This window comes from Leptopilina boulardi, unplaced genomic scaffold, assembly GCF_019393585.1.
Source record: "Leptopilina boulardi isolate dan_hultmark-lab unplaced genomic scaffold, ZJU_Lbou_2.1 LbouV2_392, whole genome shotgun sequence".
NCBI classification, from domain to species: domain Eukaryota; kingdom Metazoa; phylum Arthropoda; class Insecta; order Hymenoptera; family Figitidae; genus Leptopilina; species Leptopilina boulardi.
The window spans coordinates 2,925,932-2,951,688 of NW_026137965.1; the positions used below are offsets into that span (position 1 = coordinate 2,925,932).

At 24.0% G+C, this 25,757-nt stretch overlaps 3 protein-coding genes across 8 annotated transcripts; 2 read left to right on the top strand and 1 right to left on the bottom strand.

Annotated features, from left to right (window-relative positions):
* The first annotated feature begins 62 nt into the window (after window positions 1–62).
* Window positions 63–2,291, top strand: LOC127288640 (uncharacterized). Its single transcript, XM_051316226.1, has 2 exons — window positions 63–316; window positions 666–2,291. Exons 1-2 carry the CDS (start codon window positions 188–190, stop codon window positions 1,584–1,586), a joined length of 1,050 nt encoding a protein of 349 aa, XP_051172183.1. The 5' UTR covers window positions 63–187; the 3' UTR covers window positions 1,587–2,291.
* LOC127288637 (copper-transporting ATPase 1) lies at window positions 2,033–16,546 on the bottom strand. Of its 6 annotated transcripts, XM_051316221.1 has the most exons (14): window positions 16,061–16,546; window positions 15,738–15,771; window positions 15,192–15,384; window positions 11,443–11,834; window positions 11,086–11,366; window positions 10,779–10,997; window positions 10,330–10,559; window positions 9,946–10,135; window positions 9,632–9,865; window positions 5,303–6,173; window positions 4,448–5,235; window positions 4,141–4,361; window positions 3,885–4,049; window positions 2,033–2,875 (listed from the first exon to the last, which is right to left on the bottom strand). In XM_051316221.1, the coding sequence occupies exons 3-14, from the start codon at window positions 15,296–15,298 to the stop codon at window positions 2,743–2,745; spliced, it is 3,831 nt and encodes a 1,276-aa protein (XP_051172178.1). In that variant the 5' UTR covers window positions 15,299–15,384; window positions 15,738–15,771; window positions 16,061–16,546; the 3' UTR covers window positions 2,033–2,742. The 6 variants fall into 6 exon arrangements, with proteins under 6 accessions (XP_051172178.1, XP_051172177.1, XP_051172176.1 ...); XM_051316220.1 differs by lacking the exon at window positions 15,192–15,384; XM_051316223.1 differs by lacking the exons at window positions 15,192–15,384; window positions 15,738–15,771; window positions 16,061–16,546 and adding exons at window positions 3,363–3,414; window positions 14,630–14,793 and having other exon boundaries at window positions 2,727–2,875.
* Window positions 16,547–16,641: 95 nt separating this feature from the next.
* On the top strand, window positions 16,642–24,549 carry LOC127288639 (vesicle-fusing ATPase 1-like). The gene is made up of 10 exons (XM_051316225.1): window positions 16,642–16,745; window positions 17,023–17,111; window positions 17,423–17,647; window positions 19,171–19,798; window positions 19,887–20,111; window positions 21,319–21,618; window positions 21,705–21,995; window positions 22,084–22,268; window positions 22,333–22,491; window positions 22,594–24,549. Exons 1-10 carry the CDS (start codon window positions 16,734–16,736, stop codon window positions 22,709–22,711), a joined length of 2,232 nt encoding a protein of 743 aa, XP_051172182.1. The 5' UTR covers window positions 16,642–16,733; the 3' UTR covers window positions 22,712–24,549.
* Window positions 24,550–25,757: the final 1,208 nt, after the last annotated feature.

Genomic DNA, 25,757 nt, shown 5'->3' on the forward strand with positions numbered 1-25,757 from the left:
ATTACCTTAAATAGTTTAAATATTGATAAAATTGTTTCTTCATTTATAAAATGCAGTCAGGGGACGCCCAAAATAACGCATTTTCGGAAAGAACATAACCTTAAAACAAAATTAAAATATCGATTGCCTGCGATTAATCGATGTCAGCGCTGTGAAGTCAGCTGCAAGAAAAATCGAACTAACAACAATGGTAGAGCTTGCAGCGTGTGCTTTCAACGGTTTTTTGTATTGTTTACATGTAGTATTTTTATTATTGCTAGAAAAACGTGCTTCATTTGTTGATTTTCAAAAAGAATTTCGAAAATTTCACATTAAGGTAAATATTTTTTTTCCTATTTTTTTGATTAATTACGTAAATTTCAATTTGAAAATGACTTCTTCAATTTAACCTTATAAATCATATTTTGTTTCTAATTTAAGTTTCTTTTTTTAATATTACAATATTTAGTTTACTGAAATAATTTTTTTAAATTTACAATTAAATATATTTACTCTATATTATAATTTAGAAAATGTAAGAAATTTTAGACGATATTTTTTTTGTGCACGTGTTTTTTTTATATACAATACGATATTTTTTATTAATTTAATAATTTAATTTTTAAATAAATATCAAAATAATTAATAAAAAAAATTAGATTTGTTAAAAAAAATTCTAATTTCAGATTGAAAAAATGAAAAACGACAGTGACAGCGATTGTCTAATAATTGATGAAAATGAAGAAATAAAAAAGCCAAAAATAGAAAAACTTTTAATAAAAAAGAATTCAAATGGTAATTATACAATTGAAAATAAAGAAAAAGTCACAGAGAATAAAGAATTTTCAATTAATAATAAAAAATTGATTAAACCTTCTAATCAAACAATGTTCTATATGGTTCCTGTTTTTAAGAGAAAAAATTTAAAACATGAGGAAATGTCAAAAATGTATAAAAAAAATATTGTGGAAAATTCCAATTTTAATTTGCAAAAAAATATTGTTTCCAATTTATTAAATCAAGATCCATCTATTGACAGTACAAATAGTCAACAATTAGAGGAATGTTCAACAATAGTTTTAAATAGTGATAGTGAAAATGAGGACAAATTTTTAAGACAAGAATCAATTTTAAACGATTTACAACAAGAATCGAATGATTTCGAAAAATTAGATACACCTTGTAATAGTGGAATTATTGATTCTTCAACTTTGGATCCAATTATTTTGTCACGTTCACTTGGTGGTGGATATTGTATTAAAAAAGATTGTTTTTTTGGAGAAAAATCTTGTAATCCCACGGAATTTGAAGGATTATTGTCAAGACACTCAAGTCTTGAAAAAAGAATAACATATACTGATATGCAAATTGAGGAACCAATTTTAGAAACATTATTCAGCTCATTAAGTGATGATATTTCAAATTCACAAGCAACAACATTGTCTGCATTATCTCAAGATTGTGATTTTAAAGAAATAAATGAAGATTCTTTTCAAAATTCCTTTGAGACAACTTTTGAAAAAGAAGAAAATCTAGTTGATAATGATGGAAGCTTGCGAGTTATTAGCAAAAGTGATTCTAATGTTTTCATCGCTGGATACGATTAAAAGAAAAACTATTTTTCATAGGTATAAAAAAAACAATCATTTTTTTTTTTTACTGTAAACTTTTAAGTTTTTATTTACTTAAAGTAAACGTTCTTTAACATTTTTACTAAATGTAAAATGTTAACTTTGATAAATATTTAATGTCGCCAAAAGTTTCTTTTTTATATTTATTTCGATTTGATAAGATTTTGTTTGGTTTTTTTTTTTTTAATATTTTACTAGACTTTTTAAAAACAATGTAAAATATCTCTTATTTATTTATTTTACAATTTAATTTTTAATAAAAATATACATGCAGGTACATGTATGCATAGTTTAAAAAAAAAAATTCAATTTGTTCGCAATTTAATGTTAATTTTATAATTATGTAAAAAAAAGAATCTATTAATGTTTGCTTTAAAGAAACTCGTCGAAAAAAAATAGTTTTTTAAATTTGTCATCTTCGATATTTATTTTTTTTGGGGAAATATATAATTTTTTATATAAAGAAAACACATTCGAACAAAAAGAATGTACATAAGTAAATGTCGACTTACAACTAAACATTATTTTATCATTACAATTAAAAAGCGATTACAGATTAGTTTTTTTATTTTAATTATTGTAAATATACGCATGTAATTATTATTCTCTTAATGTTAAGTTAAAAAATATTTATCTTTTGTAATTATAATAAAATAGATCTTTAATCGCTTTCTTTTTTTTTTTAAACAATTAAGTACAACGTCAGATACAGTTTAATATATTTTTTTTCATTTTTTTTGTTTAAAAAGGTCTTATAAAAAAAATAATATTGCGAAATTATAAATATAGTCTAAGTTTGTAAAATCTTCTCAAAAAGAAATTGAATCAGTACTGCGTGGAAAATGAGTAATTTAAAAAAAATATATATATATACATTTGCACTGGGTAAAAAATATCAATTCATTATTAAATACTGGAAGTTAAAAATTTATAAAATGTTTGATAATTTAAAAAAAAAAAATTTGCCACTCTTTTTTTTTGTTTTTTTTTTTTACAAAATAGAATTTTTTTTAGTCTTAGTTTTTTGACGAATTCATTAGCCTTACCATTTTTTTTCTTCTTTTTTTTGAACCATCAGCACATTTGACATTTAAAATAAACAAATTCTCACGACTAGAATTTTATACATTTATTAGAGATTAGTTATGTCCGAGACGATTTTTGCTCTTTTTTGACAATTCGAAAAATCGACTGTAACAAGATCGTCCGCATCGTTGTAAAGAAGACAACCTTCAATATCTTCTTTTGCGCGATTATTAAACAATCTGTAAAAAAAAGACAAGAAAAAAAACATAATGTTTATATTTCATTCATTAATCTCATCAGAAAAAAATTATTAAAGATGTACGAAAAAAAAAAATTTACAAGAATTAAGCTGTCTTTATAGTTAAAGCTGATTTAATATAATTATTTATATTAGTAATCAATATAAACTAATAATGTTTGCAGAAATATTTTTTAATTTTTTTTTTGTTTTTTGAAAAGCAAGTGTAAGTTCTATTGTTTCTAAGTTTCTAATTATTGTGTTAATAATTATTAATAACTACAATGTTAATAAAGTATTTTTTAAATAATTGTTTCATTATTTATTTTTTCTGAAGTTACTTAAATTTAATTTGGCTTTTTGAGATGTAAATAAATAAATAAAAAGTCCTATTTTAGTAAAAAAAAAAAAAAAAATAAGGAAATTTTTTTTTACTTTTGATGATAGACAAACACAAGACAAGAAAATCATAAAAATCAAGATTTTACCTCTAAATATCCAGTAGATATAAAAGACAATTTTTAGCGATTGTGTACTTTCCTATAAAAATACAGATTTTGAAAAAATAACAAATATTTTTCGAATTTTGAAAAAATATATAGTATTTATTTACAAGATTGTCGTAAATAAAATTTTTCATCATAAAATAATTTATAAAGTCGATGTGTACAATCTTAATTTGAAAAATCAATATACATTTGTACACTTACAAAAGAAAAAATAGTTTTTTTTTAAAAAAAAAAAAAAAAAAAAAAGAAAATACAAAATGTAAATAATTAAAAAAAATTGATGTAGAAAAATATATAAAGAAATATGAAAAAAAAACAGTAGAGGCTTATTGTAAAACTTAAAAATTTGTAATTTGCTAATAAAGATAAAATAAGAGTTAATTATTAAAAAAAAAATAACAACACTGCCACCATTCTACATTAGTTTACAAAAAAGCTTAAACAAGCTGATAATTAGAATTTAACGATGGCAAAGCCTCTTGGAGATTAGTCAGTGAATACCTTGATATTGTCGATGTTGATCTCTGCATTGCTACTGAAACTGTATCGTCTAATCCACGATGAAGTGAAATAGCGTCAGCGTCTAGCGTTCTAGCCGCTGAATGTGCGTTTATCGCCGCTAAATATTCCGATGTTTCTAAAGTCATTTTACTCGGCTTTCGATATCTATAAAAAAAAATAAAAATTTCCCAAATAAAAAAAATTATTTAATTTTTAAAAAATTAAAAAAAATACATAAAAAGAAAATAATACTTACAATTTAAGGAGTAAAGAACTTCCAACAACTGAAACGGAACTGAGAGCCATGGCAGCGGATGCCATCCATGGTTGTAGGAGAAATCCAAAGGAACTAAAAACTCCAGCGGCAATCGGAATTCCTAATAAATTGTAAACACTGGCAAAAAGGAAATTCAGTCTTATTCGATTCACCGTTTTACGAGAGAGGTCCAAACACGCGACAACATCTAATAAATCATTCTGGAAAAAAGGGAACGAAAAAAATTAATAATTAATAAAATAACAGAAATTATTGAAAAAGAAAAATATGAACTGTTTTAAAATACCCTCATTAGAACAACATCGGCAGCTTCAACCGCAACATCAGTACCAGATGCTATTGCAATTCCAACATCAGCTTGAGCAAGTGCAGGACTATCGTTAACTCCATCGCCAACCATTGCAACTCTAACTCCTTTTTCCTGCATTCTTTGAATTTTCGCAACTTTATGCGATGGAAGAACTTCAGCAAAAACTTTACTAATTCCAACTTGTCGCGCAATTGACGCTGCAGTCTTTCTATTGTCACCAGTCAATAAAATCACTTCCAAACCCATTCGTTTCAATGTATAAACTGCCAAATGTGCTTCTGGTTTTACTTGATCAACAACACTAATCATTGCCACTAAAGTATTATTAATAGCCGTTAAAATAGCCGTACGTCCTAAACTTTCTTCATCAATCATTCGATTATCAACCTCTTGCGTTATTATAATTCCATTTCTTCTCATCCATTCACGATTACCAATGCAAATTTCATAAGAATCAACATCAATCCTATCACCATGTGAATCAGGATTCAATAATAATTCCAAATTTAAATTTTGACTCTCCTGCGTTGAATTAATTATTGTGACAATATCCACTGGTACTTCATTTAAATAAAATGTTCCCGAATTCAAATTTCTCAATTGATTCATATAATTAATGACTTTTTCCGAACGCAATGCTGATGAAATTGTTGTTGTTAAATAAGAAACTTTACATTTTAATCCACAACCAGCGACTGCTTGGAAATTTGAACATTTACCACTTATTTCCGTTCCTATTGTTTCTTTAACATAACGTACAATTGCTAAAACAAAACAAAAAATTAATGGAGAATTAAAAAAGAAATGAAGAAGAAATAAATAAATATTTACCTGAAGCAATTGGATGTTCACTATTAATTTCCGCTGTTCCAACAATTGTTAAAAATTTACCAATCGAGCAAATTTTTTCATTAACAAATAAAACAATTTTCGTCACTGTTGGCACGCCATTTGTAAGTGTTCCAGTTTTATCAAAAACAATTGATTTCACTTTATGTGCATTTTCCAATGGTTCGGAGCCTTTTATTAAAATACCATTTAAAGCACCAACACCAGTGCCAACCATAACGGCCGTTGGTGTCGCTAATCCCAATGCACAAGGACAAGCGATCGCCAAAACTGATAAGGCACATTTAAAAGCATATTGATAAATAATTTCAAGTCTACCCAAATTATTTTTCATTATTTGCTCATTATGTGTAATTGGTAATGCATCGAAATTAATATAACCAACAGTTATCCATGCAATTAATGTTATAAACGAAACAGATATCACAAGTGGAATAAAATAACCGGCAATTTTATCAGCAAGCTGTTGTATTGGTGCTTTACTTGATTGTGCCTCTTCAACAAGACGTACAATTTGTGCCAATGTTGTATGTTCACCCGTATGTGTTGCTTCAATTAAAAGTGGTCCATTTTGATTAATAGAACCTCCAATTACAACTGATCCAACTTTTTTTGGTACAGGCATACTTTCACCGGTGATTAAACTCTCATCGCATGCCGAATGTCCTGATATTACACGACCGTCGACGGGAATTTTTGCACCTTGTACAACTTTTAAAAAATCACCACGTTTCACAAGATCAGCGCTTATAATACGTTCGGAAATAATTTCACTATTTGTTCCCAATGTTATGAGAACAGCATCCGTTGCTTTTAGTGAAAGAAGTTTTGATAGTGCTTCTGATGTTTTACCCTGAAAATAATTTTATAAAAGAAAAATTTTATTATTAAAGAAATTAAAGATTAATATTATCAATAATAATTTAATTTATTAGAATATTATTACATATTAAATGATAATAATGAAAATTATATGTTTTCAGGCCTCGGATTATACGACTTTTTCCGATTTTTTTCAAAAATACGACTTTTATCGACTTATTTTAATAAAATGCGACATTTTTTTTTACATTTGAAAAAAAATGTAAATAAAATACCTTTTTTTAGTATAAAATGTAGATCTTCTTCAGATCTTCTTCAATTCAATTATTTAACAAATTTTGAACTAAAATGATTCTTCACTAAATTAATTATTTTTAATAATTTTAATGAAATACATCACAAATTTAATTATATCAAAATTATTTTTCAATTAAAATTTTTATCAAATTTAACAATTGTTTATAATTAAAAAAAATATTACAATAAAATTGAATTATTTTTTAAAAATTTCAATTCAAAATAAACTAAAATTCAATTATTACCCGAAATTTTAATTCAAAATCAATTAAAAATCCAATAATTATCCAAAATTTTCAATTTAAAATTTAATTATTTACCAAGTTTTAAATTAAAATGAAATAAAATTAAATTATTTTCTAAAATTTTTATTCAAATTTCAATTCTAAATCAACTAAAATTCAATTATTTTCAAAAATTTCAATCCAAAATTAACAAAAATTAAATTAATTTCCAAAATATCAATTGAAAATAAATTATTTTCAAAAATTTCAATTCAAAATAAACTAAAATTCAATTATTTTCCAAAATGTCAATTGAAAATCAATTATTTTCAAAATAAACTAAAATTAACAAAAATTAAATTATTTTCCAAAATATCAATTGAAAACAAATTATTTTCAAAAATTTCAATTCACAATAAACTACAATTCAATTATTTTCCAAATTTCAACTGAAATTTAATTATTTTCAAAATTTTCAATCCTAAATCAACTGAAATTCAATTATTTTCTAAAATTTCTATTCAAATTTCAATTCTAAAACAACTAAAATTCAATTATTTTCAAAAATTTCAATCCAAAATTAACAAAAATTCAATTATTTTCCAAAATATCAATTGAAAATAAATTATTTTCAAAATTTTCAATTCAAAATAAACTAAACAAGTAGGGGGTCCTTTATGTTTATTTCATAAACATTATGCTTCCTCATTGTGTGAAGCAAAAAATTCGCTTCCTCGTGAAGGAAGCAATGAATTTGTCCAATTCAATTGATTCATTTAAAAACTTTCGAATTAAAAATGTTTTAAATTAATTAAATTTTTTGAAAAATAAAGAAAATTTTAATTAATTTTGAGTGTAACATAAACTTTATATATTAATTCTCAAATTTTAAATCAAATCTATACTTTATATATACCAACCAATTTGTTTCAATGCAGGAAATAAAATTATTTCATATATAAACATGAATTTAAATAAACACATCATTTTTTAGCTAAAATGAGAATTTTTTATTTTTTAACTTTCTTTAATTCTTTAAATTTCAATCAAATCTATACTTTATATATATCAATCGATTCATCTTGACATAAAGAAGACGATTATAATATATATTACCTTAAATTTTTCGATTTAAAAATTTTTTCAATTAAAAAAAATTTTTTGGAAAAAAGACGATAAAATTTTTTTTTTTGGGTATTTTTAAAAATCCTCTCGTCATTTTTGAGAGATTAATGTGTTAAATAAGCCTACCAAATTTTATCCAAATCCATTAAAACCTGTTAAAGATATCGTGTTCACAAAAACGATCCACACACACATATACACACACACACACACACACATACACACACACATACATACATCCGGACAATTGATCAGGATCTCATATAACATGTTTCTATATAGAGGAAAATTTGTTTTCACCATTTTTAAAAAGTTTATAAACGAAAGGACTACATAGCTTCCTCCACGAGGAAGCAAAATCAATTATTTTCAAAATTTCAACTGAAATTTAATTATTTTCATAATTTTCAATCCTAAATCAACTAAAATTCAATTGTTTTAAAAATTTTCAATTTCAATTTAATTAGTTTCATAAATTTCAATTCAAAATCAACTAAAATTCAATTGTTTTCCAAGTATTCAATTCAAAATAAACTAATATTCAATTATTTTCAAAATTTTAATTAAAATTCAATTATTTCCCAAAAATTTTCAATTTAAAATCAAATAAAATGTAATTATTCTCAAAAATTTGAATTCAAAATGAATTGAATTTTCAATAATTTGAATTTAAAAGCATCTAAAATTTAATTAATTCTAAAATTTTCCATCGAAAATGTTTTTTTTTGAAATTTAATAATTTCAATTATAATGGCGCACTCACACCTTTTTTGGCTGCCTGCCTGCCTGCCTGCAGGTTACCATGGCAACGCACGAGTGTGAGTGAGACAGAAAATTTGAATATTCAAATTTTTAAATTTTCTGTCGCACTCACTCTCATGCGTTGCCATGGTAACCTGCAGGCAGCCAAAAGGTGTGAGTGCGCCCTAACTCTAAGGAAATTAAATTATTTTTAACTATTTTAATAATATTCTTTGAAAATTCAACTATCTGAAACCATTTTTCAATTAAAAATGATTTTCAAATTATTGTATTTTGTCCGCATTTTCTAATAAATTTTTAATAAAATTATCTAAAATTTTAATTAAAAATCACTTAAAGTTTCAATTAATTTCAAAGATCTCAATTTTAAATCTTTTAAAATTCAATTAAATTTAAAAAATGTTTTCCAAAAATTGTTTGATAAATTATTTTTAGTTCTGTAAAATTTAATAATTGTTTGAAAATTAACAATATTTTTTGAAATTTAATAATTTCTAAAAATTTCAACTTTAACCCTTCGAAAAGGATAATTATTAAAAAAAAATTTTTATTTAAAAATCTGTAAAATATTTTTGTTAAAATAAAAAACAAATCCATTTTTTTTGGAATATAAATCGACTAAAACGACTTTTTTGTGTCTTTAAGTTGATTCGAGGCCTGTGTTTTTATAATTAATATTTAATAGGTATTCGTTGGCCCCTGGTACCTTAAAAATAAATTTTTTTCAAATTACTATCTTGTACGAAATTTCCTGGCGCATCTTTTTTCTCATCATAAATTTTTTGTATTTTGTATACCATTTTTGAATCATTATAAAACTTTAAAAAAAATTTCGTTAGTAAACGTTGTGTACTTCAGCTTCGTGAATTGAATTTTCGAATTTGGAATTTTAAAGAAACTTATTCCGAAATTTGGAAACACAATTATACAACTTTGGCAAAAATGAGAAAAAGAATTGTCAAAATTTGACACGTCATAAGATTACTATTCAAAAAAACACGTGAAATTAGAAAAGGCCAACTTCAAGTTATTATTATATAATTATTGTTAATAATTATTTAGAAAAAAAAATGCAATTTACCTTTGCTACATGTTCAAGCCATCTTCCTAAACTAATGAAAACAAGTAACATTGGCGGTGTATCGAAAAATGTTTGTGGACTAACGCTTTCTTGTAAAATAATTGCAGCAACAAGAACACAAACAGAATAAACATATGATATTGTTGTTGTCATTGAAATTAAAACATCCATATTTGTTGATCCATGTTTAAGGGCTTTATAAGCTTGTACGTAAAAATGCCATCCACCGAAAAACTGATCAAATTTAAAAAAAAAAGGAAATTTTTTATAAATTTTTTTATTAGTTTTTTTATTAATATTTTTTTTTCAATTACCTGTACGGGAGTTGAGAAGATGAATAGAATAAGATTTTCCCACGACACACCAGGAATTACGCAACACATATCCTCATGGGATTTATGTCCAATTGACATAACTAACATAAAATATGTCATTGCAATCATACATGGCACTCCGAATATTAACGATATCAAGAATGCCGATTTCCATTTTTGTATTTCTTCTCTAAAAAATATAAAAATCGATTCTTTTCATTTCTTTAATTTATCAATTTACTACATTCTCATTAGATAATATATTATTCAATGACTTTTGTTTATTGCTAACAAAGCAAAATAATTCTAATTGAAAAATAAATGAAATATTGCAATATTTTCCCTAATTTTTTAATTAAAAAAAAATTTCACTTTCAAACTTACTTTTGATCCAAGTAACCTCTATTTTCATTTTGTTTATTACTCAGTAAATTGGCATTGAATCCTAATTTATTAATACATTCTAAAATATCACGAACTCCAATTTTATCTGAATCGTATTTAAATTTTCCTCGTTGCGTTGCGAGTGCAACGTTCGCCATTTGCATACCGGGAAGTTTTTTCACATTTGATTCTATTTTATTTACACATGATGCACACGTCATTCCTGTGATCTGTATTAAATAATAAATAATTATTAACAAGATCTTAAAATAATATAAAAATTTTCCTTTCATTTTAAAATTCAGAGAGGCATTAAATATAAATTATATTAAATTCAGTTTAATGAACAATTCTGTTATAATAAAATTATTTTTTAATGTCAATTTTGTAAAATTGAAATTCTGTTAAATGAAAATTTTTTTAAATGAAAATTCGATTTTGATACATACTGAAATTTCGACTTCACTCTCACCAGTCCCGGGATCGCTGACTTCAGTTGGAAATCCAAGATCGGAAATACTTGCGGCAATATCAATTGGACTTATTTTATCTGGATCAAATTTTACTTCCGCTTTTGCTGCCATTAGTGCTACTAAAATATTATCAACTCCATATAATTTTTTGCAATGTTTTTCTATTGCACTTACACAAGATGCGCATGTCATGCCCTGTAAATTATTTATTTTTTTATTATTATTTCTTTAGTTTTAAATAAATATTTAAAGTTTTAATAAATTTATTTTTGAAAAAACAAACCTGCACGTGCAAAACACATTTTGTAAGTCTTTTTTCTAATTTAACATCGCCAGCACCATTTATTGTTTTTAATTTTTCAATTTCCTTTGTTTTTTCATTATTTTCCAATTTATTCTCCAGTTGACCATTAATTTCTTTTACATACGTATCGAATCCCATGTCTTCAATAAAATACGCTATTTTATCGGCAGTTATTTCGTCATTGTTGTATGAAACTTTTGCTTCTTTTTCATCTAAACTAACTTGAATTGTTTTTACTCCTGACTTTTCCAATATTACACCTGTTATTGAAAATTTAATATTATTTTTTGATTTTTAAAAAAACTTTCTAAAATTAGGTATTAAAATTTAACTTACCAGTGATACTATTAACACATGAATTACATGTCATTCCATCGATATGAATTCTACAATTACTTATATTACATTTAGAACTGGTGTCATTATTAAAATTTTTGTCTTCTCTTGATAAAAAAGCATCAAAACCCATGTCACTAATAGCGTCAATTAATTCTTTCGATGTTATTTCACTGATTTTGTACGTCACATTGCCAATTTTATCATCTAAATTAACTTTAATATTAATAACACCTGGACGATTTCCTATTGTTCCTTCAATATTTTTCACACAACTCTGACAACTCATTCCTTCAATGAAAATTTTAATTGAAGCTATTTCACTATTAGAATTTATTTTCTCCAACGATGGAACTTCCGTTTCTTGATGGGTTTCATCTTCCCCATCGTCCCTGTAAAAAAAAATAATAATCTCATTAATTAATTTATTTAATATCCTTTTATCAATATTTATAATAATATCGATTCTTTTTTCAGAAAATTGTTTCTCAAAACATTGTTTTATCGTAAAACAGAAACTAAATAAGGAAGAATAATCCACAAAATGAACTCTATTATCGCACAACAACAAATGCTTATCGTTATTTTTATAAGAAATTAAAAAGAAAAATAATGTTAAACGTTTTAATTTCTTATCTATAATCACGGAAATTGTTCTCCTCTCTAGTTATTACTATCGGCATACCATAAAATGTTTTCTTCGTTAAAATCCTCTTTCAAAAGGGGTACTTTATCATATTTCATCATAATTTATAATAAAATAAGTTAATATTATTTTATTAATTGATTAAATTTATTTATAAATAAATTTTCTCTGCAATTTTGTTTTTTTTTTTAATAGAAAAAAATTCTTTTTTGAAAAAGAAGAATAAACCACTTTGAACGTTGATCAATCACTGATATTTTTTATGTATAGATTGAGGTGAAAGTTGATTTTGCAAGAAGTGAAAAAAAATTTAGATTCCCAATTTTATTGAAAAAAAAGAAAAAAGAAAAAAAAGAAAAAAAAAGAAAAAAGGGAAAAGAAAAAAAGAATCGTAAATTATGTTCGACAAAATGGAAATAACTTTTTAAATGACTTGATAAATAAGATTTCCTGGAACAACTGATAATTTAAGAAATCCAAGATAGTTCGTATCCTCAGTATGAGCTTTGCTCACGGCACAGTTATAAAATGACGAAATACTTTGTAAGATAAGTATATATAAGATCGATGTATAAAAACACATTTCAAGTTTTAATCATTAGTTTTCCAGTTGCTTTCATATAATCATCAGAGTTTTTCGTTTCAAATTCAAAAAGTTAATTTAATTTCAAATAATTTTATTTTTGTGTGTGAAAATTTCTATCAAGTGTTCTTTTTTTTTCCTTCTCAAATGTCGATAGCATTTATCGAATCAGTGAAGCAATAATTATTTTACGATACAAGTGATGTTTTGCTAAAAAAAAAAATTTTTATCTAAAAAATTACATCTTAAAAAAAATTACAAATAAAAACATTTTTTTTGATTAAAAAAAAAAATGTTGATACAAAATATATGAATGTCGATAAAAATAATTTATTTAAAAAATGAAAAAAATTTGTTCGTTTATAAAATATTTGAATTTGTTAAACGTTGAAAAAAAAACAATAGACAAGTTCGAGGAACATTTCATAAGTATTTCAAAGTTTTTTTTAAAAAAAAAGTAATTGCTAATGAACTTTATGTAACTTTGTGTAACGGCAATAAAGTGGAAATTTTATAGAGAAAAATAAAGTGAAGAAAAAAAAATTGAGGGCACCATAACAAACTATGGCTTGGTTTAAATTTTTCTTTACAGTTTCATTTTAAAAAAATCGTGTTAAGTCAAGGCCAAGAACAAACAACGTTTGACATTGTTTAACTTTCAATTAAAAATAATTCTCGTCAATTTATAAATAAATTATGCGTAAATTTTTTTATTTTTTAAAATTTATAATTAAATAACAATAATAATAATAATAATAATAATAATAATAATAATAAAATCTAAGGGAATAATAATAATTTACAGGGTAAATTTAATAAAAGTACGAAGAAATTAATAAATTCCTTTTATTAGGGAGAAGGGAATTTTAAATATGTGAACTGGAATTGCGTTCAATAAAATGAAATAGCATGCCTATCATTTTTCAGGACCAATATGTGTCACGCTCAAAAGTGTAATTACTGAAAACATTCACACTAGTTTATGAAATAAAGACACGATTGTCATTTAAGCATCAAATTTCATTGACACTTTTGATTCATGAAATATGATAAAAAAAAAATCAAACATTCGATTTATAAACATTTCTTTGTATTTGTATCTACAATTTTTAATTCTAACATCCGTATTATTAATTGTTCTCTTTAAAAAAAAAAAAAAAAAAAAAAAAAAAAAAAAAAAAAAAATGAAAAACAAAAATATAATTTGTTATTAAAATTAATTAATTCATTGACAATTTTCTAAATTGTTTTCTATTATTTAGAATTTTGTTTTTCTTAAAGATATAAATTAAATACAAAATATAAGTTATCAGTTAATTATTTACTCATAAATATTAAATATGATGAATAATTTAATCCTTATCATTAAAAAAAAAAGATAATGCAGTAATTAGCTTTATTTTTAAATTTGTACTAAGAATAAAATTTAAGATATTAAAAATGAAATTATTTTATTGAAATTAAAATTTAATTTACCGATAATTAAGTTAAATATTGTAGAAGTTATTTTAAAAAGGTAAAAAAAAACACACACACACATGTAATAAACAGTTCTAATTATTGGCTATTCAAATATTAATAATTATTTAAAGTTAAACTTTTAAGAAATGAAATTATATATCTTTGCTGAACGTATATCCATAAACGTTAATTATATATTATGATTTTTTTGCAAAAATGTATCCTTTATCGTTAAGTTGAAATTTTAGAGATACATAAATTTTGAAATATACGTAAATTATAACGAGCTCTATTGTTATTGGTAATTATTCATGTTGACAAGTGGTAATTTAATGACAAATTTAGGTGCAATGAAGTGGGAATAAAAAAAAAGAAGTTTAACGTAAGTTCGAATGAGGAAAATTAAAAAGTTAACTTCTTTATTGTATTTTTTTTTTTTTTTTTGAGAAAATTTGTCGAATTTGAAAATAAACCAAAATTTAAATTGATTTACAAACCCAAGAAGTCTTGTTTCTTCGGCAAGATTTGAATAGTATCCAGAAATATGTAAAGAGGAAAGTTGTGTTTCTTTTGAGAGAGTGAAATTAGACAAGTTTCGATAAACTAATTTCACTTGATGAACTAACGGATTGCTGATTTTAACCATTTTTTTTTAAATTATTAAAGAATTAATCAATTTCAATTAAATTGATAACTAAAATTATTAAATTACATCTATGATTTATCATTTTTTTTTATTTTTTAATTAATAATCACGTAATTTTGCTTAAACACTTTCCTTTTTTGCAAAAAAATCCCGAGGAATGGAATTTAGGAATTACTTAATCAAATATATATTTGTTCGTTTTTATATTATATAAAAAAAGTTGGAATAAATTTAAGGAAATTATTTTCCAGTAAGTTTAGCGAAAAAAATTGCCGATTGTTTTTTTTTTTTTTTTTTTAATAAATTGCACTTATTATAAACGTAACGAATTTAATAAAGAATGAAACGATCTATTCGCGACTAGAGCAGGAAACTTATTAAAGCGGATAATTCATGTCTTGCAAAGTACATACAGCAAGTACACAGGACGAAGAGAAAGGCGCGCGTGCTCCAGTTTGAATTTGGACCCCCTTGTGATTGAAACAGCGACTGGAATCATGATTCGTTGTGAAAGAAACATTCACCAGTTACACGACAACACACAACTCAACGGCATTGAAGGTTTCGTTTTCTTCAAGGGAACACAAACAGCTGCGATTATTATTACTGTGAAGCGATATTTCTTGTCATATATTTTTTTTTTTAAACTCCGAGGAACGCAATTAATATAAGATTAAAATTATCATTGTCGGAAATGGTATTTAAAATTTTCCCTAATCTACAAAATTTGAAAAAAAAAAATAAAAATTATGATTCTTTCATCTATTGGAAAATCCAATATTTTACGTAATAAACTAATTTATTCTATAACTTCGCGGAAATAATTTTTATGATTCTATTAAATGTTAGTCACAACCGGTTTAATTCTGCTATATAAAAAAAAAACTTATAAACGAAAATTTATTTTTTTTTTATTTTTTTTTTTCAATCAATAAGAAGACATAATATTGCAAACTTACTTCTTATTTTGTAAGAGTGTTTGAGTATCCACACCTGTAAAAACATAAACATTGCAAATTAATAAATTTTATCTATTAAAAAAAAATATTTATTGACCTTTAAAAAAATAAGGAAGATAATGATTCTTATTCAGCAATAATTATTAACGCAATAGATTGAATTGAATTGATGACAATTGGCCTTAAGTGCAAAGAATAAAAATCACAAAAGATTGTATTCAATAGAAAAAAAAATAATAATATAATTTTTATAATAAAAAATTTATTGTAAATAAAACAATTATTGTGACCTAAAATCTATATAAAAAATTTAAATGCCTTACCAGAGTTGTTGGGTCCATTGTTTCCTAATAAATTTTTTAACTCATGGTTATCCTCCAAATTATTAACTTTCATATTGACTGTCTTATTCATAAAATTTTCAATAAAATACTTATTAATGCTTGAATTTGAAAAATCATTGTTCTTAAAACATAACCTAAAAATCGATGATTGTATTCAATAAGCTCCTTGTATGTGTCATTTAATTTTATTTTAAAAAAACTGTCATTTATCCTCTTTTTTATTCAAGACAATTCAAGAAGATATACAGTTAGATTGTAGATAATTTTTTTTGCATTTGTCTATACAATGAAAAGTAGATGAATCTTTGTTTGTAACTGTCATAATTTTGTTTGTCATTTAGAAAAACAACAAATAGCACATTAGAATAATTTATTTTATGTTTCTATTTAAGTAAAATAATTAACTAGTAATTTAGTTTCATAAAAATACACATTTTGACACTTTCTCTTTATTCACTTTCCAAACTATAACTACAACCAGCTGATTAAAAAAAAAAGGGGCGGAGTCTCTTTTCGATATATCGAAAACAAGTATCGATATTAACCGGAAGTTGCGCAGAAGACAAATTTTCTCAGTTTGACAGGTTTGTTTCCTGCATTGCAGGTTTCATATCGTACAGGGGCCTGTATTATTACAATTGTTGTCATAAACATGTCAGGATACGTAAGTTTTTAAATAAAATTAATGATATTTTCAATAATTTATTATATTTTTGTATTAATATTGTAAATTTTTTAAATTTTTATTTATAAGATGTGTTTAAATCATTATCCCCCACCCCACCACTGCGATAGAATAGCATACATCAATACTTTTGTGTGTTGAGAGTAGAAACTTAGCCTATATCACTTTCATATATATTAATATCGACCGATCTACTTTTCACTGTATTTTATCTAAAATCTATAATACTTTAATTTATATTTTTTTTACTATTCAGAGAATGAGAGCCAACAAGTGCCCTACGGACGAGCTCAGCCTCTCCAATTGTGCTGTTATTAATCGTTCTGACTTTCCGGACGATGTCAGGTTCGTATTTATTATTTTGTTTTTTTCTTTAATTTACAGCAACAGGTTCATGAATCTTTAATTATGCCAACAAAGAGCTTGAAATAATAAAAAGAGTCTTTTAAATTAAAAAACAAAATTTTAGTTTGTAAATAAAAATAAAAAATTGTTAATTATTAAATCTCATTGTGTAAATAAATAATTTTAATGTTTGACATATAGCTCTCAATTTAGGACAAGAGAAGAATCGATAACTTGTGATTAATTTATTTACAATGCTCAGGAATTATTTCCATAGAATTGAAACTTTTTTTTTTCTTTATTATTTTTAGACATATTGAGGTGACAACTGGACCGAATCAACATTTTATTTTCACTGTCAAATCATATGAGAATATGCCACGTGGGAATGTTGGTTTTAGTTTACCTCAACGAAAATGGGCAACACTGTCGTTAAATCAAGAAATCGAAGTACGACCTCATTATTTTGATCCGACTTCAAGCTCAGAATGTCTATGCACAATTGTCCTTGAGGCTGATTTTCTTCAGAAAAAGACGTAAGCTTTTATGCCAAAAGAAAAAAAAAAAAAGAAAATTTCCCCTATTTACAAAGGAGAAATCTTTTTCTTAATTATTTTAATATTTTTTTTTTCATTAATTCAGGCCTCGGATTATACGACTTTTTTGACTATTTCCAACTTTTTTTAAAAAATACGACTTTTTTCGACTTATTTTAATAAAATGCGACTATTTCGACTTTTTTTTACATTTTTTAAAAAATTTTTTAAAAAAATCTATTTTTTTTAGTATAAAATGCAGATCTTCTTTATATCTTTTTTATTTCAATTATTTAACAAAAATTCTTCACTAAATTAATTATTTTTAATAATTTTAATGAAATTCATCAGAAATTTAATTATTTCAAATTATTTTTCAATTAAAATTTTTGTAAAATTTAACAATTGTTTATAATTTAAAAAAATAACAAAAATAAAATTACCAAAAAATTTTAATTCAAAATCTTAAATCAAAGAAAATTCAATTATTTTCAAAAATTTCAATTCAAAATCAACTAAAATTCAATTATTACCCAAAATTTGAATTTAAAATCAAAGAAAATTCAATTTTTTTCAAAAATTTCAATTCAAAGTCAACTAAAATTCAATTATTACCCAAAATTTCAATTCAAAATCAAAGAAAATTCAATAATTATCCAAAATTTCAATTCAAAATTAATTATTATCAAAATTTTCAATCAAAAATGAACTAAAATTTAATTATTATCCAAAATTTCAATTATAATTCAATTATTTTCAAAAATTTAAAATTTAAAAGCTTCTAGAATTTAATTATTATCAAAATTTTCAATAAAAAATCAACTAAAATTTCATTATTCTCAAAAATTTGAATTCAAAATTAATTGAATTTTCAAACATTTGAATTTAAAAGCTTCTAAAATTTAATTATTTCTAAAAGTTTCCATCGAAAATTATTTGAAATTTAACAATTTCAATTATTATAACTCTAAGGAAATTAAATTATTTTTAACTGTTTTTATAATATTCTTTCGAAAATTCAACTATCTAAACCCATTTTTCAATGAAAAATGTTTTTCAAATTATTGTATATTTGTCCGCAATTTCTAATAAATTTTTTTAGTGAAATCATCAAAAATTTTTAATTAAAAATCACTTGAAGTTCAATTAATTTTAAAAATCTCAATTGTAAATCTTTGAAAATTCAATTACATTTAAAAAATGTTATCTGAAATTATTTGATAAATTATTTTTAGTTCTATAAAATTTAATTATTGTCTGAAAATTAACAAAATCTCTTTTAAAATTCAATTATTTCTAAAAATTTCAACTTTAACTATTCCAAAAGTATTATTATTTAAAAAAAAAAAAATTTTATTTAAAAATCTGTAAAATATTTTTGTTAAAATAAAAAAAATCGACTTTTTTTTAAATATAAATCGACTAAAACAACTTTTTTTTGTGCCTTTAAGTCGATCCGAGGCCTGTTAATTCTCTTATTTCTAAAAAAAAAAAAATAATTTTCTCTTATATTATTATTTCAGAACAACTCTCGAGCCATACGACACTGAGCAAATGGCAAAGGAATTTTTATTGCAATTTTCAGGTCAAGCATTCACTGTTGGACAACAATTGGCATTTCAATTTTTAGATAAAAAAATGTTGGGGCTTGTTGTAAAAAGTTTAGAGGCTGCCGATTTACAAGCAATAAGCACGGGACAAGAGACAAAACCAAAAAAAACAAGAATGGGTCGTTGTTTAGGTGATTCTGTGATACAATTTGAAAAAGCTGATAATTCTAGTCTTAATTTAATTGGCAAGGCAAAAGGACAAATGGTACGTCAATCAATTATAAATCCAGATTGGGATTTTCAAAAAATGGGTATTGGCGGTTTAGATAAAGAAGTGAGCGCCATTTTTCGTCGTGCATTTGCATCACGTGTATTTCCACCTGAAGTTGTAACGCAATTAGGCTGTAAACATGTGAAGGGAATTTTACTTTATGGTCCACCGGGAACTGGTAAAACATTAATGGCACGACAAATTGGTAATATGTTAAATGCAAGAGAACCAAAAATTGTTAATGGTCCACAAATTTTGGATAAATATGTTGGCGAAAGTGAAGCCAATATACGACGATTATTTGCCGATGCCGAGGAGGAAGAAAAGAGGGTAATGAAAAATTTGTACAAAAATTTTTGAATTTTTCTCTATTAATAATAATTGAAATTTTTTTTCTTTATAAAAATGAAATTTTCAGCTAGGTCCAAACAGTGGATTACATATAATTATTTTCGATGAAATCGACGCTATTTGCAAAGCAAGAGGAAGTGTCGCGGGAAATACTGGCGTTCACGATACGGTTGTTAATCAATTACTTTCAAAAATTGACGGTGTCGATCAATTAAATAATATTCTCGTTATTGGAATGACAAATCGTCGTGATATGATTGACGAGGCTTTACTTCGACCAGGAAGATTGGAGGTAAGTAAATTAGTTGAAATTTTGGTAAGGAAACACTTTTTCCCAAAATAAGTTTCTCAACTTTTTACCAAAAAAAAAAAAAAAGATTGCAAATAGTAATATTACAATTACTATTTTTCCAAAAATAAATTTTCGTAAAAATTTAATGAAATTCTTTAAAAAATTGAAATTTTAAAAATCTGTAATAAAATTTTTTTTCCAAATTTAAATTATTTAACATCCTTGTATTAAAATATTAATCCTATTTAACATCCAGAGTGTCTAGTGACATGGATTTTCTTGAAAACTTGAAAAAATCCTTGAATTCTATTTTTACCTGGAATAGTTCTTGAATTTTTCATTGGATCCTGAAATTTTATATTTCGTGTTAGAATTTGATTTTCAATCGCGTTTATAATTACAAAATTTTGGTAAAATAAAAAATACTTTCGACTTTTTTAAAAACATTTTTTAAACAAAATACAAACGACTTTTTTAATTAAAATCCAAAATTGATTTAAACTAAAATTCTTCGCAAAATTAATTATATTCAATAATTTTAATCAAGTTCTTTAAAAACTCTATTATTTAAAATATTTTTCAAATGAAAATTCTTTTAAATTCAATTATTGTCTAAATTTTTGTAAAAAAAAAATTTAGACAATTAAATTTTATAAAAGTTTCGATTCAAAATCTCCTGAAATTCAATTATTTCTAAAAAATTTTAATTTTAAATCTTGAAAAATTCAATTATTTCTAAAATTCTTTGGAAAATTAATTATTTCTAATAAATTTAATCGAAATTTTCGAAAATTTAATTTTTTTAAAACATTTTTTAATTCAAATTTACAAAAATTTTATTTAAAAATCTCTAAAAATTCAATTACTTCTATAAATGTTAAATGCAGCTTTTTCAAATCTCAATTAATTTTTAAATTTTTTCAAAATTCATTTTTTTTTCATTAATAATTTAATTTTAACCACATAATGTTTTAAATTACAATTTTTTTTGGAAATGTTCTCGTTGAGAAAAGTTTTTTTTTGGGAAAAAAATATTTATTATTTAAAAAGTGAATTAAATTAAAAAAAAATATTTTAAAGTTATTTTAGGAAAAGTGTCCTACAATTGTAAATTTATAAGCGAAAAAAATCCCAAAAACATACTCGGTAATTAAATAATTTCACGCAAAGGGAGATTTTAATTGAATCGATTTTTTTTTTTTTTTAGGTACAAATGGAAATTAGTTTACCTGACGAACATGGTAGACATCAAATTTTGAATATTCACACAAGTAAAATGCGTGATTATAAAAAAATTTCCAACGATGTTGATCTAACGGAACTTGCAACATTGACGAAAAATTTCAGTGGCGCAGAATTGGAGGGTTTAGTTAGAGCAGCACAAAGTACAGCTATGAATAGATTGATTAAAGCTGCGAGTAAAGTTGAAGTTGATCCTTCGGCAATGGAAAAGTTTTGCGTTAATAGGACAGATTTTCTTCATGCATTGGAAAATGATGTCAAACCAGTGAGATTGATATTCATTATATAATTTTGTTTTTCTAAATTAAAATTTTGTTTGGTAAAAATAAATTTTTATTTTTTTCCCTTTAGGCTTTTGGTACAAATGCAGAAATGTTGGAATCACTTTTATTGAGAGGAATTATCAATTGGGGTAGGCCAGTTTCTGATATTTTGGCTGATGGAAATTTATATATTCAAGAAACAAAGAACGCTGAGGATTCGGGTCTTGTTACTATTTTATTGGAAGGTCCGCCAAATAGTGGAAAAACTGCTCTCGCCGCTCAAATTGCAAAGAATTCTGATTTTCCATTTATTAAAGTTTGTCAACCACAGGAAATGGTTGGATTTACCGAAACTGCCAAGTGTTTGCAAATACGAAAGGTAATTTGCAATTTTCAAAAAAATATTAATTAGAAATTTAATTTTCTAATATTAATTCGATATTTACTTTTTTAAAATATATTTTCAGATATTCGACGATGCTTATCGCTCACAGCTTAGTTGTATTTTGGTCGATAATATTGAACGTTTATTAGATTACGGTGCAATTGGTCCGCGTTATTCGAACATTACTCTTCAGGCTTTATTAGTTTTGTTGAAGGCAAATCCTCCTCGGGGTCGGAAACTTCTTATCCTTTGCACCACTAGTCGAAGGTAATTATTTTTTTTACGTTTTATGAATTTTTGTATTTTATTATTGTAAATTTATTAATTTCAGACAAGTTTTGGACGATATGGAAATGTTGTCAGCGTTTAGGAAAATTCTTCATGTACCAAATTTGTCGACTCCTGATCATCTTCTTTCAGTTCTCGAAGAGGTTGACGTATTCTCGAAACAGGAAATTGCATCGCTTCAAAAGAAATTACACGGCAAGCGGTAAGTTTACAGTATTTAATTTTTAGTATCCATTTTTTTTATTTATTTAGAAGAGAAATTTAAATATTTATTATTAAAAATTTAAATATCCGAATTTTCTAGTGTCTTTATTGGTATCAAGAAATTATTGGGTGTAATTGATATGGCACGACAAGTGGAACCAAATTATCGAGTTTCAAAATTCCTACTCGAATTGGAGGAAGAGGGACATTTAGAGTAACATCCCATTGGATGCAATAATTTTCTTTCCTATTTTCGCTGCAATTAAATTCTCTAGTTACTAAAAAAAAAAAGAGAGACATACAGTATATATTATAATAAGTAAGAAAAGTACAATGCTGATATAATGATCACGAAAATTTAGAAAATATACACAATTTGAAAATCATATCTGCAAAAAAATATATAATATAAATAATTATTAATTATTAATTAAAAAATTGGTTTCTTGAAAGGAATTTTGGACACAAAGTATATTTCTGTAAATGAACACCGAACATGAACATTTTAATAATGGGTAATTTTCTGCAATTTTGCAGAGATTTAATGAAAGTACGAATGAACATTTAAGATTTTCTTGTCGGGTTTAATTTTTAAAATTTTAATTAATTTTTTTTTTTGAAATTTTCTTCATTCGTACTAGAAAAAAAATGACCACTGTTCGAACTACGGTACTAAAATTTAGCAGTGCACTTGCCACACACATAGGTAGTGCTCTGAGATATAATATATTATATAAATTCGCAAAATCATTATTGATATAAGAAGAAAATAATTCTCATCTTCGAAAAATACGTATCAATAGTGAATTTGACGAAAATTTTGCGAGCGTCAACGAACATTTCGTTTCTTTAGACAAAGTGAATTTACTAGGGATTCAAAATGTACAAAATGTAAGCTTAAATCACTTTTAAAAAATCATTCAGAAAAAAGAACCTAAAATTATTTTAGCATGTAAAATTATTTTTTTTTATTTATATTTATTTATTGTGCCATAGTTTACTATTAATTTGAATTAGCATCTAATTTTTAAATAGAGGATTATAATTTTTTTTTTTTTCAGTACTTATTTTTATTTATAACGAAAACGAAATTAATTTAAATTTTCGAATATTTTAATTAGTTTTTAATTCTTAGAATGCTAGATTTTTATGACTCCCGTATTGATTATAAATACATGTACAGTGTTAATTAACAAAGCTTAAAAAAAAAAATGAAAATTCTTCGTGGATAAATAATCTTAAAAATATTGATATTAGTATATTGCACTTTAATAGACTCAGTTTTGTGAAGAAAACAAAATATATATATACCTATGCGTGTATTTAATATTATTATTTATTTTAAGATAAATCATCTGCGATTCGAAAAATTTGAAAATGATTTTCAATTTTTTTTTTTGAAAAGACACAGATGAAGTATTCTTTAAAAAAAAACCTCGAAGAAAATGGCAGGCCATTCTTCGAAATCTATTTATTTGGTAGAAATGTATTCAGAATATTCTTAAATATAATGAAACTGAATATATTATTAGGGTCTTCCGGCTCAAATGCATCAATTTAGTAAATTAATACCTAATATTAATAATAATAATAATAATAATTGTAAATTAATTAATTCATACTAGTGTTGATTATACGATTCATTTGAATCTGGAGACTCTTCCAAAATTCCAGTATTTAAAAACTGGAATACTTTTAGTTACTTAATAGAAAATTTGTAATTAATTTCGAGTTACATTTTACGTGAAATTTCATTTAATTAAAAAAAAATATATATATAGTGAAAAAACAATTGTATATTGTAGTATTATCAATTCATTCCAATTGTTATCAACGTTTGTAAATATATATGCTTTATAAAATTAAAATCTGCAAATGTAATCGACGATATATTGTCTTCGCAAATACCAGCAGAATTTTTTTTTTTTAAATTCAGAAATTTTATATATTCTTCTGATTATACAAAAAAAAAAATTTACTATTTTTGAAAAATTGAATAGTAAATTTTTATCTATTTTACAGACTGAGACGAATATTTGCAAAAAAAAAAAGACAAGGACAATATTTGACGAACTGTTGCAAGATAAGTGGAAAAATATTATTTGTTATAAAAATTGAGCATGATTATTATCTTAATTGTTGTTTGTATGATTGCTTTAAACTCTCGTATCGTATCTTTATCAATGTTAATAAAAATGTATGTTACAAAAATAAATGAATAACACACAAGCATGGAAACTTCTCTTTTTCTATTTCTTCTTTCTTATTACATCTTCGGCAAATAAAAACAATCTAAATTATAAAGAAATAAAAATGGAAAAAAATTTAATTTTTTTTTACTAACTATCAAAGATTGTAAAAATAAAACTTCATTTTAAAAAAAGAATTTGATATATTTGATGCTCTTCAATGTTTCACATATTCAATAAAGTAAAAATATTGTTCTTATTTTACAGATAATTATATATACAATTTGTTTTTAAATAATTAACACATTTTTCAATATAAAACGAATTACAATTTCGACAAAAAAAAAAAATTATAATTTTCAACATTGAGATGATTTTTTTTTTCTATTATTCTATTTAAAATAGAATAATTCTATTGTTTGTTTTAAGTTACATGGCAGCTTCTTTTATTTTAAACATGAATAAGTAGATTAAATCGAAGACAATTATTCATAAAAATTCTGTAATTATATTATTTTTTTCTATTTCCAAAATTTGATTTAAAACAATTTTTATCTTAGTTAAATAAAAACTTAATTTTGTAATTAAAAGAAATTTTCAAAAATAATTCTAATATATATGAAAAAAAAAACTAGAATTTATGAAATAATGCCTCGCACATTCTGAAAGATTTTTTTTTCTCCTTTTAATACTGTTTAATTAGTGCAGCACATTAATTGTCAAATTTTTCTTGTTCCTAACATTTTGTGTGTAATCTTGAATATATTTTTTTTTTTTTATTTCCAAATGGAAATATGTTTCTTCGTTGTGAAAATTCTAGAACCTAACAAGGCAGATGAAAATAAAAGAAAAAAAAAAAAAAAAGTTCTCGATAAAATAAAAAGACAATAAAATTCTTTTTGCATCAAATCGAGTGGAAATTAAAACATAATTATTGACGACTTTGGAATCTTCTCTCAAAGAATTATTCAAGCATAATTATAACGAATTCTCTATAAATTAGAACAAGTCATAATCGATAATTTTTTCCTTTTTTTTTTATCATGGCACATGAAAGATAGTGTCATATTATTTA

What these genes read in the sequence shown, in the direction of transcription:
- LOC127288639 (XM_051316225.1), top strand. An exon ending in GACTTTCCGGACGATGTCAG is followed by an intron (nt 17,112 to 17,422) that starts GTTCGTATTTAT and finishes TATTATTTTTAG; the next exon opens with ACATATTGAGGTGACAACTG. An exon ending in CTTTGCACCACTAGTCGAAG is followed by an intron (nt 22,269 to 22,332) that starts GTAATTATTTTT and finishes TATTAATTTCAG; the next exon opens with ACAAGTTTTGGACGATATGG.
- LOC127288640 (XM_051316226.1), top strand. Translation starts at nt 188, where the DNA reads ATGGTAGAGCTTGCAGCGTGTGCTTTCAACGGTTTTTTGTATTGTTTA. An exon ending in TTCGAAAATTTCACATTAAG is followed by an intron (nt 317 to 665) that starts GTAAATATTTTT and finishes TTCTAATTTCAG; the next exon opens with ATTGAAAAAATGAAAAACGA.
- LOC127288637 (XM_051316219.1), bottom strand. Translation starts at nt 14,778, where the DNA reads ATGGTTAAAATCAGCAATCCGTTAGTTCATCAAGTGAAATTAGTTTAT. An exon ending in GAAGAAACAAGACTTCTTGG is followed by an intron (nt 11,835 to 14,629) that starts GTTTGTAAATCA and finishes TTTTTTTTACAG; the next exon opens with GGACGATGGGGAAGATGAAA. An exon ending in GGCTTGAACATGTAGCAAAG is followed by an intron (nt 6,174 to 9,631) that starts GTAAATTGCATT and finishes AATTATTTTCAG; the next exon opens with GGTAAAACATCAGAAGCACT.